The following is a 15,003-nucleotide window of genomic DNA, read 5'->3' as shown; positions in this document are numbered from 1 at the left end:
CAGATCCAGGAAAATTTTTAAATGAGTAAACGAAGAAGGGCTATTTTACCTCCTGTGTAACTTAGCTAGGGCAAGGCAAACACAGGCTGATAAACAGTTATTCATTTATACTACTGGGTGGTTTTGTATGAATACAAAAATTTCAAGTTCAAACAGTCTTTCCCTTGGATCACAAATTCACTGGAGTACTTACATCCCAGCTCATTTTCAGAAATAATAGATTTGAGGTTAACAACTTCACTCTGCCATTAGGTGGCAGTAAAAATCAGACATATAAAGAGAATGCAGACAATGATCAGAGATGCTCTGCGTTTTAACACTATATACCTTTGTGGTGAACTGTAGACTCTGGAATTCTTGGTCAAAAATTTAAATGAATTTACTAAAACAATCTCAATAGAGATTTCTCAATTTCTCAATTCTAGAAAGGCATACCAGCTGCTATTTCAATCTAGTTAAAATGTGATTTTTAAAACAGGAAACATGCATATATAAAGAAAATAAGTAAATAAGTAATGGGTGAGGACACTTTGCCTCTCCATAGATTTGAAACAATACCTGAAGACAGCAATTTCCCATCCCAAATCCCATGGCATCCATGTAAATATGATCTGGCTTGGAAGCCTTTGTTGCCTCATCGTCTGGAAATGTTTCTATGAATGGAGATGGTGTGTTCTTGTCCTTAAATACTGTATTATTAATTAGAGGAGAAAAAAAAAGGAAATGGTGAGAATCAAGGATTAAAGAGGTCTCTTTCCCACACCACCTCCTCTCTGTAGACTTACTTGGTACATTGATGACAACCTTTTCTCCTCTCCTATGCCGGATATTTCTTGTTAAGGTACTAAAACAGACAACCAAATGTCATAAATTGGTTACGTAAGCTCCATCATATATAAGAAGAATTTGACCACGAACAACTTGAAAATGGAATAAAATCCTACTTCAAACTAATATTCTAAGATAATCCTACAGAAAATGCATGTGTCAAGATAGTCTAAGGGGACTTTCTGAAAGAAGGTTTTTGCATTATATTAACTCCTTGGTTCTTACTTGAGAATGCCATTTTTCTCCCCTGCTCAACCCTGTACTTTTTCAAGGCTTCCTGTTATTCACCAAATCAAGATCAGATGTTCAAGGTCTACATGGGCTGATTCACTCTGTTTCTAACACTTACCACATTAACTACAAAGATTATAGTCAAATTTAAATATTCATTTCCCAAGACATGTCTGGAGCCCCAATGCCTACTCTTTCTCTACCCCAACCTTGAGGCCCATGCTGGCTGTCTAATCCAGAAGCCACCAGAAGCATTAGGGCCACTGAGTACTTAAAATATGACCAGACCTAATTGAACTCACTATGAGAGTAATACACACCAGAGTCTGAACATCTGGTTAAAAAAAAAAAAAAAAAAGTAAAAACTCTTCTTAATAATTGAAAAATACCCAATACATGTTGAAATAAGTTTGGATACACTGGTTTAAATATTTTATAAAATCATGTTCAGCTCTTTTTAATTTTAACATAACTATTAGAAAATCTACAATTACATTTGCAGCTCACAGTATATGCTTCTACTGGAGGTGTTGACTGACTCAGCTAAACACCACCTCTTCCATGAACCTTGCTTGAATCCCCTCAGTCAGAAGCACCCTCTTTTCTCCAAGGAGAATCTCTGGTGCTGCCATCTTTCAACATCTGTCATAATCTATTTTTTTTTTTGCAGATTAATATTTTTATGTTCCTTTAAACACATGACAACACTTGAAATTGGAAACTATGTTTATAAAATCTGTCTCCCACAAAAGATTCTTAATGTAGCAGATATGGATGCCTGTTAACGGAATGAGCACAGCATCCATGACTCTGGATCAGTAAACTTTCCTCAGTATACTATCAAGTACTCAAGATACAAAGCCAAGCTGGTGTGGTCCCTGAAGCAATTTAAAAACCTAAGAATTAAACTCCAAAGGCAGGATGCTGCTCAATGGTAGAATATGTGCTCAACATGTGTGAGGCCCTAGGTTCAATTCCCAGTACCACCCCCCCACGCCCACCCCCACACAGAGTGAAAAATTCAACTACAATATAACAGAGCTAGAAGTCAGCAGAACCCAAGGAGAAGTGTGACTCATATATGCCAGGTGCTGTACAGGTTTTGCCTTATTGCCATGGGATACAGAATGAGATAAGTAGATCACAGCTCCTGGTGATCACTTAGAGATGGGAAAGATAGGAATAACTGAAGGAAATATGTCTCCAAATCAGTTTGTTTATAGAACTAGGACTGGAAACAATCTGCTCACTAAAAGAGGACAGAAGCTGAACTTATGCATTTTAAGATGACTTGGAAAATGAACAAATCAAACCTGGATGCAAGAAGCAACACTTATTGGCTTCTGAGGTGTGAGCAGAAGCATGTCTGCTGCCTTCTGTGTGACTCAGGAAACAGCTCAAAGCAGATTACCAGGCTAATACTCAGAGGGGCATTTCAACACAGACATACTCACCTGAAGCGGGGGTGCTTGTTTATCGCTTCATCTGGAAAGAAGAGGGACTTGGAAGCTCCTCCTTCGACTGGGTTGGGTTTGTACTCAGGCAGGGTGAACCCCAGACAGCCTAATCTACAACAAATTGAAAACTAATCAGATGAGAATTAACTGCCTGTAGTCTTGCTATAATTTGCATCTGTTAAAAATATTCATTTCTATTATTTTCCTTTATAGGGTCTAGCACAGGTTTTGTGATCCCCAGAGCAATGCCTGTACTACCACTCCCTGTTCTTCATCACCTTGCTTCAGAATCTGCTTTTGTGATTCCAGCCCGTCAGTGACTTTGAGTCTCTACTCACTCAACATCTATATAATATTTATTTAGGTTTTTCTGAGAACTGACAGCATGGAAGTTACTCTCCTTGGTGATGTTGTTTCTGGTTACAGGTACCCATACCCACCTTCCTTGGTGTCCTTCATCAGCTAAACTCACGTTATCTTTTGAGCCTGTACAACACCTGTCCCCACCTCCTGATAGGCTTCATCTGAATCTGGAGGTGATCTCCAGGTTTTCGCTTCTACAGTCTACTCAGGAACCTTCTGGGTTAGCCAGTGTCTCTGGTGTCCCCATCTACCATCAAGAGTTCACTCTGAAGTCCAAACCCAACCTATTATCTTACTTGACCTTAAGAACAACTCTAATTTCAATGTAGAAAAATGAGGCTCCAAATTTGTACCTAAATGTAAAGCTCAAATTCCACCTCACTTGTATTAAGGCTACCAGTTCTTCCCAGTTTGGAACTATAAGGTCAATGTTAAGTGCTATGAGGAAAAAGACTAACAAGATTAGTGAAAGCAAAACAAGGCAGGCTCTTGTCTGGGTTTTAGACCAGTGTAGGAAACTTTGAGCTTGAGGGCCAAGACTAGCCCTCACCGTATCTTTAACTCCTACCTTTCCTAAGGTACCTGCTGGCTGCCTACATGCAACATATAAGCAACTACTGAAGTGGCTGATCTTATCTGGAAAACAGTTTCCAATTGTAAGGGATCCTGAGAATTCTGTGTATCACTTGCTGTGAGCCTGCAACTTTAGGAAAAGTCCTTTAGAAGAATAAAATGACAATCTGGAGGATTTCTTACTAAGAAAATCAGGCAGGGGAAGGCAGAATTGCAATAGGATCCTCAGACACCAATAGTATTGCCTTCTAGACCAGAGTCTGCCAACAGAATTGTCTGCAGTGATAGAAATGTTTAATGCCTGTGCTGTCCAAACCACGGTGGAGATTGCTAGCCACGAGTGTTACAGAGCATTTGAAATGAGGCCAGCATGACATGCCAGTCAGAATTTCATTTTATTTAATTCATTTAAATAGTCACATGTCTGTTGTTTTGGATTACTGTTCCACACTACAGAGCTTTGCTTCTTTACAGAGAAAATCACATTGCTTACATTTAAACAAAGCATCCTTTCTCTTTTGCGGCTGTAACTTTATCATTCACTATCAATATGAAGTGAGGTTTCTAAGAACTAAATGATTAATAATTTTTCTTATTTTGTTTACAAATCCCCAAATAACCTCCATTCTAATGGCTAATTTTTTAATTACAAATTTTTACAACAAAATCTATTCCTGTCTCAATTCTCCCTTCACAATGGCTCAAGAAGCCAAAACCTTTTTTAAAAGAACATCAATGAGCTACTCTCAGTTAAGCTAATAGATACAGTGGGACTTAACCAAATATTTTATGGCCCAGAAAGAACCACCTATCAATACTATACCTATTAAAAGCATCACCTATCAATACTACACATTCTGGCTGGTGTGGTAAAAGCATTCTGGTAATCTCAGCTACTCAGGAGGCTGAGGCAGGAGGATTGCAAGTTGAAGCCAGCCTGGGCAACTTAGCAAGACCCTGTCTCAAAATAAAAAAAAAAGGATTGGGGAAGTAGCTCAGTGGCAGAGCAGAGCACCACTGGGTTCAATCCCCAGTGCTATGAAACAAATAAAAAACTATATATTCTTAAATTTTAAAATATAAAACATTTCTGGATTGTGTTACCCCTTGTTGCTATTAATTTTAGCAGGGAAAAAGAAAAAATGTAAGATCCTGAATTTTCAAATTCACAAAGTTGTCAAATAACATCCAGCCTGCTTCTAGGCCACAACTCTATTATTCTAAGGCTTTCACAATAATTATCTGCAACAATAGCCCTGACATCTCTTCTCTCTTCCAGTCAATTGGCTGACTTTGCCAAGTTTTGATCCATCCACTGTTTTCATCTCCTCCAGCCACACTTATCCAAGCCACCAGGGTGTTCCCTCAGCCCTCTTAGACGCCTCTTCGTAAGCCCAGGCGCCTGTCCATAGCCATTCTCGTGCTATAGTCCACAGGAGGGTGAGAAGCAAAAATGTGATACTGTACACCCAATCCCACCTTCCTGGGCCTCCTACTGCTTTCAGGATAATAACTAAAATTCTTAGTTAATCTGATCTGGCCACGAACTACCTACCCACCCAGCCTAACCCTACCACACTTGCACTTCATTCTCAGCTTCCTGGTCACAACCAGCTCACTTGCTTTCTTCTAGTTTCCAGCTTGCCTGGCTTCTCCCAGGACTTGTGTGTATGTCATTCCCCTTCCCCAGGACACTCCTCTGCTCTCCACTCCAGTGAAACTCCTCTTAGGGCTTTGGACATCACTTCAATCATCTTTCCTCAGAGAAACATTCTCCTATCCCAGAGTTCATCAGCAGCCATGTCACACTTTCTGGGGTTCGCATCTCTCTCTCACAGCCCTCCCTAATTTATACTCATCAAATGTGTGGGTATTCATTAATCTTTGTCTTCCCCCAATTCCACAGAGCAAAGCCTGTCTGATGTGTTCATGGTGGTGTGTCCACACAGCTTGGATCTGATGTGGAGCAGGCACTCAGGGCCTAGGATGTTGCATTAGGATGAAGGAATGTGCCAACTGCTATCAAAACAAACCTATCTACCCTTGCTAAACTCAGGGCTTTTTTTTGGGGGGACGGGGGTGTGGGGGGCAGGAAAACATCAGTTGCAAGTAGAATGAAGGAATCACATAAAATAAGAGATACTTCTTGAGGTGTTACTTGCTGAAAGAGTTTTGCTAGGTTGCTCCGGCTGGCCTTGAACTTCGGCTGGCCTTGAACTTCAGAGCCTTCCAAGTAGTGGGATTACAGGTGTTTTGCTGATTTACTTATGGTTTCACTACTGTATTTAGATCTTAAAAAAATTCCCATTTAAATGTCTCTCTAAAATCAATTGTATGACTCTGAAGGTCTGTGTTCATTACAGACATTTGTCAGAAGAAAGAGGTATTAAAATAGCTCAAAGTGTTCTTGGCCATGGAAACCACGTCCCAAAGCTCTTCCGAACTCTGAGTAGGTGAGTGTACTCTCATAATCTGACATATCTCTAGCACAAACGCATCAGGTTTATGTTCAGTTACAACTGCATTCTTACACAGAGGTACTGTGTTTAATAGACAGGATATTCATGCACCTCATTCTAGGATGAAAACATGATTTCACTACTATATTTCCTTTCAGGTACTTTCAGTTATAACTAGATCTGATCACAAATCCTGATTCAGTTGACTTCTCAAAAGCGATTCATCTTGCTCACAGTGAAGACACACCCACAGTACACTGAGGGCACAGGTGACCCTCTGATGTCCTCCAGTACCGCTCTGGCATGTTCTCAGCTTAGAATGAGGTGCATGAATAGTCTACTTATTAAACACAGCACCTCTGTGTAAGAATGCAGTTCTGCCCGATCGTAAATCTGATCTGAGCTAGAGATCTATCAGATTGTGAAAGAATGCTCACCTCCTCAAAGTTCAGATGAGCTTTGAGAGGTTGGTTTCCATGGCCAAGAATGCTCTGATACATAATAGAGGGCAAATGATCCTTTTTGAATGTGCCCGAGGGGCTGACCGCTATAGTCCAGTGAGAAAAGTACCTGACAGTCACCCAGAGACTTAGCTCGTCTTACTGGGTCAGAAGCGCTCAGCAGACATGCGCTCCCTCCACTCTGCCAGTTGGTCACCATAGTCACACCACCTCTCCCACTGGTCCAGATAGCGCTCTCATCACAGCATCCTGTGAGGCTGCCACCCAGTGACCAAAACTGATGTAACTTTTGCTGCAGCTCTAATGTGACAGCCTATCCCCAAAGGGTGGTATATAAAGTCTTAACTGTCTATAAAGAATGAGAATTGAAGGGTGACAGGTTTTAGGGTCACAATTTGCTTTCCTAATAACCTACAGTTTTAATACACGTGCTCGGACATGTTAAAATGGGAAATAACCTGGGAAATGAAGTTATAGTGCAAAGAGCCTGATTTTCTTCTAGTACAGAAGTAGCCTCCTTCCGGCGTTTTCTCATGTTGTCCTCAACAGTGTTGAACTCAGACATCGTTCCTCCATAGGGCTGCCCAGGTGTTCCTTCAATCATGTAACTCCCATACTCTGGTCTCCAAAGGGTAGGATGGCTACGGAGGAGAAACAGTTTTAATTTCATCTTATCCTTTTGCTGAAGTCAAGTTAATTTTTATAAGTTTTTAAAGATGCTTTAAAAATTTGAAAGCTGTTAGGTACAAACAAAGCCAAGAACTCCTTTATAAGGCTATTAATTTTTCTATAGCTTTTCAAAAGGGGTTCAAAGTATTTATAAGTAACTGAAAACACATTCAGGGTACTCATTCACTACATAGGACAAAGCTAATCTATTCTGCAGGAATAAAACTGTGGCCTTAAGGGCTTTCAATTTTAAACTTGGGAGTCTAAACTTTTTTTTTTTTTTTTTTTAACAGCTTCTCAAAAACTATGGAGAAGAAAATGAACTAGAGAGTATACACTTTCTCACCTTCTTTATGCTTTTAAATAAATGTCTTAAAAACACCATGCCACAAAATCCATTGGCAAGTTTTATCTGGCACTATGGTGTGTGATCCCAATTATGTCTCAGCAATGCATTTCTTAAAAAGCATTTAATAGTAGTGAATAGAATGTTTAGCTTAATGTATAAGTATTTTGAAATATTCATGAATTTAATCTCAACATTTCAGATGTAGGAATTATTTCTACAGATGAGGAAACTAAGGCACAGAGAGGTTAAATAACTCTCTGGTAAAAGGTCATTCAGCTATTGAGCAGAGGAACCAGTATTTGAAACCCAGGCAACGTAGAAATAGGGCCTGTGCTCTTAACTCCTGTGCCATCTGCCTTTTATAAATCTGAGAAGATGCTAAGTCTTAGTAGTTCTACAGCCCAGAAACACTAAGCCTTCAGCACATCAACTTACTTTGGGTTTGTTCTTTCCCCCTTCTCTTGTAAAGTTTCAAGAACATCTTCTCCAGACAGGACCAACTGGACTTTTTTATTTTCATGATCAAAAGACACCAACATGTATTCCACCTATTGAAAATAATAAAGGTGAGAAAGACATTTTTCCAGACTCAAGCTCAGATGATCTATAAAAATAAGGGCAGGGAAATATGAAGGTTGGAAAGGATTCACAACAACGTGAGATAGTCACATTTGCTTTACACACAGCGTATAATAAGTCTAATTTGCATAATATGAAAACCTGCAAAAGATGGTAAGTCAATAGAGGCTTTGTCTGAGGACAAAGACTCATTCTTTGAGCCCTGCTTTTCCCTATTCCTTTCTTCTATTCCCTATAACATCTCATAGAAAGTTCAAGATGTTCCCTTTTGACAAATTTTACTTTAAAACATATGTTTTTAAGCTAAGATGCTGTAAACTGAGGTTATAAAGAAGTTGAATTTTAAAATTTGAGGGAGATGTCACTTACCAGCAAATTCTTTAATAACCCTGATACAAATCCCACTTCTAGACCTTTACTCCAAGAGGACTCCACCAAATGGACTCCAAAAAATTGAACTCGAAAAAGTGGACTCCATCAATGTGGATATTTCAGGGATTCTAACAATTTGGTCTTGGCATATAACAAATAAGACAACTTTTCTACTCTGAAATGGTAAAAAAATTCCAATGTAGGACATGCTATTATATTTACAACAATGCCTGGTGGAATTCTGATAAAAACTGAGAGTTACATATCAGTGGAAAACTTCTGGACAGAGTACAACTATCACTTGTTTTTGTTTTCCCTGAAATAGTGTGCTTTAAACCATGATAGCCGACATGAACAGTGATGATTATGAATTCCTACCCGGGATGTAGATAAAACATCCATTATCTACAAGGAAGTAAAAAAGAATAGAGCTGGGATACTCAGGCAAACACTTGAAAGTACCCTTTGTACAAGGCACCAAGACAGTGACTATAGAGGAGAGATGGCAAAGTGGGACCCCACAGGCACACCAGCTCTAGATTCATAAGACAATAGGAAGTAGTATATACACTATTTTCCTGACACATCTCATGTAAACCCAGATTCCTGCCATAAAGACATGGACCTGGAGGACAGCACTCAGCTGCGGGCTGGGACTGGTTGCTCTCTTCTGGGGATGCACACTGCAGTGTGCAGTGCCTGTTCCCTTACTTATGTATACTTGCCAAGTCTTGAAGGCATCTTGAAGCCATCCCCATCAGAAGAATGGTAATGTTTAATGGTTAAGAGACTGTTCTGGCTTGCAGCTAAGAGGGAGAAATACTGGTGACCACAGGAAATAACGAGGCAGGTTTAAACAGCAGCCAAACCACAACAAAATAAAATTTACATTTACTCGTCATCTTATTGATGAGTTTAGGTTCCTGATAGAATTTTTTAATTCAAAAAACGAGTAAGAATGTTTGATTCCAGTATGTGAAGCAGAAAGGAGATCTGCGCCAGCACAAATGTTGTCAACTGCTGAAAACTGCAAGTTGAGGCCTCTGTAAGGGCTTCCTATAGCACATAGAGCCAACAGAGAGCATCTAGAGATGGACCACTCCTGGACAACTAAAACCTGACAGAAAAGGAAGCTTTGTTAAGGCTCAGGATGGGTACATGAAAAGATCCTATGTAAGGAAATGAGTTTGTCTTTAAATGAGCATAATGGGAAAGGGTGTGCCTTGAACTCAGAAATGGATACTAATCTTTAAAGGTATCATGCAAAAGTAGATTTGATTACAGATTAGAACCTGCCCCAGTCTGACTTCAAGATCCACTAGATCTTACTGCTAAGACTACAGAGGACGCCAATCTTGATAAATGACAACAGGCTTTCTATGAAATTATTGTAAGCAATGAGGCAGCAAAGAGTTATCGCACTGGCTAAAATCTCTCAAATGGATCATGCCCATTTTATCAACTGGGTCTAACATTATGTCAGAGAAGCAGACATGTAACTAATAGTTACACTCATAGATTTAAATGGATGCACCAGTCCATCTTGTTAGGTCAAGAATGGAGCCTGCTTGCCCATTCCCCCCAATCCTTATTTCAGTGATCTTTCAGTCTACCCCCAGTACTAGGGATAGAACCCAGGGTTCTTGCCTGCTTGTTCTTTCTATGGATCATTCCTAACTCTCCCAGTTGCAATGAACCTTCCTCCCATAGTATCTCCTTCTTCACCCACTGTCTGCAACACATCTCCTGTCATCAACTGTTTACAGAAGTTATCTTCTTAGCCAGATAACATGCTTCCTGAAAGAAAGATAAAGAGATATCTACTCCTAACTTCTAGGTTTCTATCTCTGGAAATTATCCATTTCCAAAATGAGCAAAAACTTTCTCGTATTCATTACAAATAGGCTAACTTACAATAACTTTGATTAATTTCCTAGTTTAAAAAAAATAAAATTCTTAGCTTTCAAAATCATTCTTAGTCCAAGTTTAAAGCATGAGTAGGGCAAAAGCACGAGAGGACAAAAGCTCAAGCTCTAAGCCTTAGTTAGTATCAGCTGAGTGGATGACATTTAAAATGTTAACAAGCCAGACTCTCCTTAATTAAACAATAATCATCCCATGAACTTGGCAAGAAAGTGAAACAGAAAACATCAGTGTATTTACTAAAGGAGAAAGAAATAGACGTACTTTTTGATAAGGTCTAAGTTCTGATGGAAGCCTCAAGAATTTCCTGAACATTTTTCAGACACAAATTTAAGGCCTTCTGATTCTCTGCATCTGTCCTCAAAATGGCTCTTTAATCTCTTACTTTTTGTTATTTTATCCCATTTGCCTCTCCAACACATTGTTTATTTCTAACTCAACATTATACAAGCACTTAAATAATTAACTGGATCTTCTTTTTTGGTACCAGGGATTGAATTTGGGGTGGGGAGGGGGGTACTTAACCACTGAGCCACATCCCCAGCCCTTTTAAAAATTTATTAAAATATTTTCTTTGAGATGGAAGGAGCTCACTAAATTGCTAAGGCTGGCGCTGAACTTGTGATCCTTCTGGTTCAGCTTCCCAAATTGCTGAGATTACAGTTGTGTGCTGCCATACCCGGCTAACTTCTTTTTAAAAAGATAAATGAGAACTGAAATGGAGTTTGGTTCAATAATATAGGTAATGAGTGATAACAAAAAGTGACACAGTCAGATAAGACAATGCTTTCCACATATAAAACACCTAAAGCAAAAAACAAAACAGAAACACCTAAAGCCACAATGATTTATTTTATATTCGGATTTTGGTCCTGTCCTAAAGTTCATTTTTGTATCCAACAGAGAGGAACAGACAAAATCAAAGAGAAAATAATGAAAAAGGATATAGAGACCCTTCTGTATACCACACATAATGGTATAGAAATGGATTAAAACAAAAAGTAGTTCTTCTTAGAGGTTTTGCTTTCTGTGGTTTCAGTTTCTCAAAGTCCCCAAATATTAATATTTTTGTCTTGACTCTTTTGAGACAGACAAGCCACATTCTGACTTTTATTTCAGAATATTATAATGTATTTTATTATTATTAGTTGTTGTCAATTTCTTATTGTGCCCAATTTATAAATTAAACTTTCTTATAGATATGTCTGTATAAAAAAAAAAAAAACAGCATAGGTAGGGTTTGGCACTATCCATGGTTTCAGGCCTCCATGTGGGGTCTTGGCATGTTTTCCCCAAAGATAAGGGGGTACTACTACATCAGCTTCCTAACTCTGAACAGATTCATAATTCCAGCAACATCTCTTATGTACATTGTACACATACATAATTTTGAAAGCAAATACCTAAAGAGCAATATAAATGGGGTAGACAGCACCTATCTCAACTTCACATAATTAAACCATTAAGTTCTAAGTTTTCAATTCTGTGAACATTTCAATGAAAATGCCAAAGGTGAATTAAAATAAGTTGGAAATCATAATCTAGAGCTTATGTATCCTTTATTACTACTAACAATGAAAATATTATATTGTCCCAGTGTCCTATTTTTTGAACAACCTTGTATTTTTACATTATAAGCCATTCTATAACATACTACATTGAGAACTAAAATTCCTTATATTTCTGTTTCTAAAAGGTGATTCCTAGAATAAAAGTCATTAACATTAATCTGAGCTGTTGAATCAAGGACAAAAACATGTATAAAACTACCATTTCTTTGCCTTATGTGCTACACAATGTTGTTAGGAACAGCCTCAACACAATAATCCTCAAGTCATTTAATGTAGGAGTTAACTTATGTTTATCTGAAATTAGGCCAATAAAAACAAAACATCTTAACTGAGGGTGATGTAAGTATGCAGAACAATAGTGAATACACAGAATAGACACACAGCAAAATATTTGTGGTATTAAAGTTTAAAATAATAGTTAAATAAATATTCAAATTTTTAGGATTTATAAAGTCTTTTAGTGACATTCACCACTAGGGCAAAGTAAGAATTTTCCTTTCTCCTTAGTTTTATACATTTTGATTATCTTCCCTGAAGGTAGGAACTTCTAGGACTTTAGAATTTTAGGTATGGCTAGACATTTTATATAAAATACTAATTTCTGCTTCATTTTTTTTTTTTTTTCCTGTTTGAAGTAGTAGGAACTACATTCAAGGCCTTGCACATGTTAGATTAGCACTCTACAACTGAGGTACATTCCCAACCCTTTCTTGAGCTGGGTCTCACTAAGTTGTCCAGGCTGGTCTCCATCTTTTAATTCTCTTGCTTTGGTCTCCCAGGTACCTGGTATTATAGGCATGCACCACCACAAATTTTTTATGGGTGCATCATAATTAAACATAATAGTGCATTGTTACATATCCATGCATGCACATAATATAATTTGGTTAATTTCACTCCCTAGTATTTTCCCTCCTCTCCTCCTTCCCTGATCCTCTTCCTCTATTCTATTGGTCTTCCTTCTATTTAATTTCTTAATTTCTACTCCCTAGAGATGAAAACATTGCTTAATTAGGAAATAATAAAATTTCATTAAGGTCAATTAAAGTCAGCTCCCCATTTAGGAAAATTATCTTTGAGAAAGTTCCTTTGTCAGTCTGCATATAAATTAGAACTAAGGCTCAAAAGTATTTAACCCATCACATACCTGACCTCTAAAGAGAAGGAATTTACCACCAAATCCTTGCTGGTCAATGAATCACAAGGCACTACATTCTTTGGGAACAGTGGGGCGAGATTCCTCACAACCCTGGGGCGGGAGTGTGTGGGATGATCAGGTCTAGGAGGGCAAGATAGTGAAAATGGCTCCACAAACTTAGCTAGGAAGAGTAGGTAGGCATGGATGGCAGGGTCTCCAGCCATTCTACTGAAGTTGAGGGCTCAGGGGCATCTCCTCCATTCCCCTGTTGGCTCTCTTCCACTGGTCTATGCAAAAAGACCTAGTTTTCTCCTATACTAATTCCTAAAAAAACCAACTCACTTTGATGGTAAAGTCTCTACAGGTAGCAGATGACTCATCAGTGCCAAAGTACATCTTGCTGCCCTTCTTTCAATACTGTGTCTTTTCATCCTTCAGCAAAGTCCTGTGCTGGGCAGGTGCTGGGAATATTGTGAAAAACCAGGTAGATGTAGTTCCTGCTCTGAAAATTCTTAAGTAGGTGAAAAGACAACCAATAACACGAGATAGCTTAATTACCTGAGTGAGGATTCAAAATGTCAAACAGTTGTGCACTTGTAATAGCAGAGTCCAATTTGGTTTAGAAAATCAGAAGGCTTCCCAAAGGAGATGGCATTTAAATTTAAGCTGATTCCTGGGGTGGGGACTAACCAGGCAAGGTGAGGGCCTACAGATCCTTTAACATAAATACAACTTCCCACAGCAGGCCCAGCATACCCATTCCCCTGGGGAGCTGCTGTTGGGCGTGTCAGGGATGCAGATAAAGTGAGCCCATCCTTGAGAGATCATACCACAACAGTTCACCACCACATAACAAGTTCTTTTAAAGTCCAGAACCACGCCTTTGGTCCAGGAGACTGTTTCCTCACCCAGCAAATAGTAACAATCACATTTTTAAAATTAATTAATTTATTTTAATTAGGTATATATGACAACAGAATGCATTTTGATTCATTGTACAAATGCAGCAGAACTTTTCATTTCTCTGGTTGTACATGATGTAGCGTCGCACCGTATGTGCAGTCAGTCATACATGTACCTAGGGTAATGATGTCCATCTCATTCCACCATCTTTCCTACCCCCATGCTGTCCTCCTCTTTGCCCAAAGTTCCTCCATTTTTCCCATGACACCCCTCCCCCAGGCAAATTATGGATCAGCATCCACTTATCAGAAAGAACATTTGACCTTTTTTTTGAGCACTCTCAACCAGTAAGTTGGATGGCTCCATTTCCTGATGTAGCATGACACCCAAACTTGTAACACCCAAAGGTACTAACCAAAAGGATACTACTTAATTTTTAATCAATCATAGGAAAGACTTAGATGGCAAGACCAAAAGAAAAACTGTTTGGCCAGGTACAGTGGCACACGCCTATAATCCCAACAGCACAGAAGGCTGAGGCAGGAGGATGACAATTTCAAAGCTAGCTTCAGCAACAGTGAGGTGCTAAGCAACTCAGTGAGACTCTGTCTCTAAATAAAATACAAAATAGGACTGGGGATGTGGCTCAATGGCTGAGGGCCCCCAGTACAATCCCTAGTAGCCGCCACCCTTCCCGCCCCCCCCCAAACTGTTTAAAATAGCACAAAAAATAATGCTAAGTGAAGTTAGCCAATCCCCAAAAAACAAATGCCAAGTGTTTTCTCTGATATAAGGAGGCTGATTCATATTGGGATGGGAAGGGGGAACATGGGAGGAATAGACGAACTCCAGATAGGGCAGATGGGTGGGAGGGAAAGGGAAGGGGCAGGGGTTAGAAATGATGGTGGAATGTGATAGACATCATTATCCAAAGTACATGTATGAAGACACAAATTGGTATCAACATACTTTATATACAACCAGAGATATTAAAAATTGTGGTATATATGTGTAATAAGAATTGTAATGCATTCTACTGTCATTTATTTTTTTAAAAAATCAATACAAAATAGCACAAAAATGAGTAAAAAATTCTAATACAGGCGTAATAAAATCTGACATGGCAA

General features: G+C 38.8%; 1 protein-coding gene across 2 annotated transcripts in view; it reads right to left on the bottom strand.

Moving 5' to 3' along the window:
- Gclc (glutamate-cysteine ligase catalytic subunit) overlaps window positions 1-15,003 on the bottom strand; it is a 46,737-nt gene that overhangs the window by 13,734 nt on the left and 18,000 nt on the right. For both annotated transcript variants that reach the window (XM_027938284.2, XM_071613308.1), the window contains exons 2-6: window positions 7,826-7,938; window positions 6,831-7,013; window positions 2,514-2,627; window positions 786-844; window positions 559-689 (exon numbers count right to left, since the gene is read on the bottom strand). In XM_027938284.2, the coding sequence (XP_027794085.1) occupies window positions 559-689; window positions 786-844; window positions 2,514-2,627; window positions 6,831-7,013; window positions 7,826-7,938 (600 nt within the window). The remainder of the gene's footprint in view (window positions 1-558; window positions 690-785; window positions 845-2,513; window positions 2,628-6,830; window positions 7,014-7,825; window positions 7,939-15,003) is intronic.

The sequence above is a fragment of the Marmota flaviventris genome, chromosome 6 (assembly GCF_047511675.1).
Source record: "Marmota flaviventris isolate mMarFla1 chromosome 6, mMarFla1.hap1, whole genome shotgun sequence".
In the NCBI taxonomy this organism is placed as follows: Eukaryota; Metazoa; Chordata; class Mammalia; order Rodentia; family Sciuridae; genus Marmota; species Marmota flaviventris.
The sequence above is the reverse complement of the archived record's forward strand: the minus strand, read 5'-3'. Positions and strand labels throughout refer to the sequence as shown.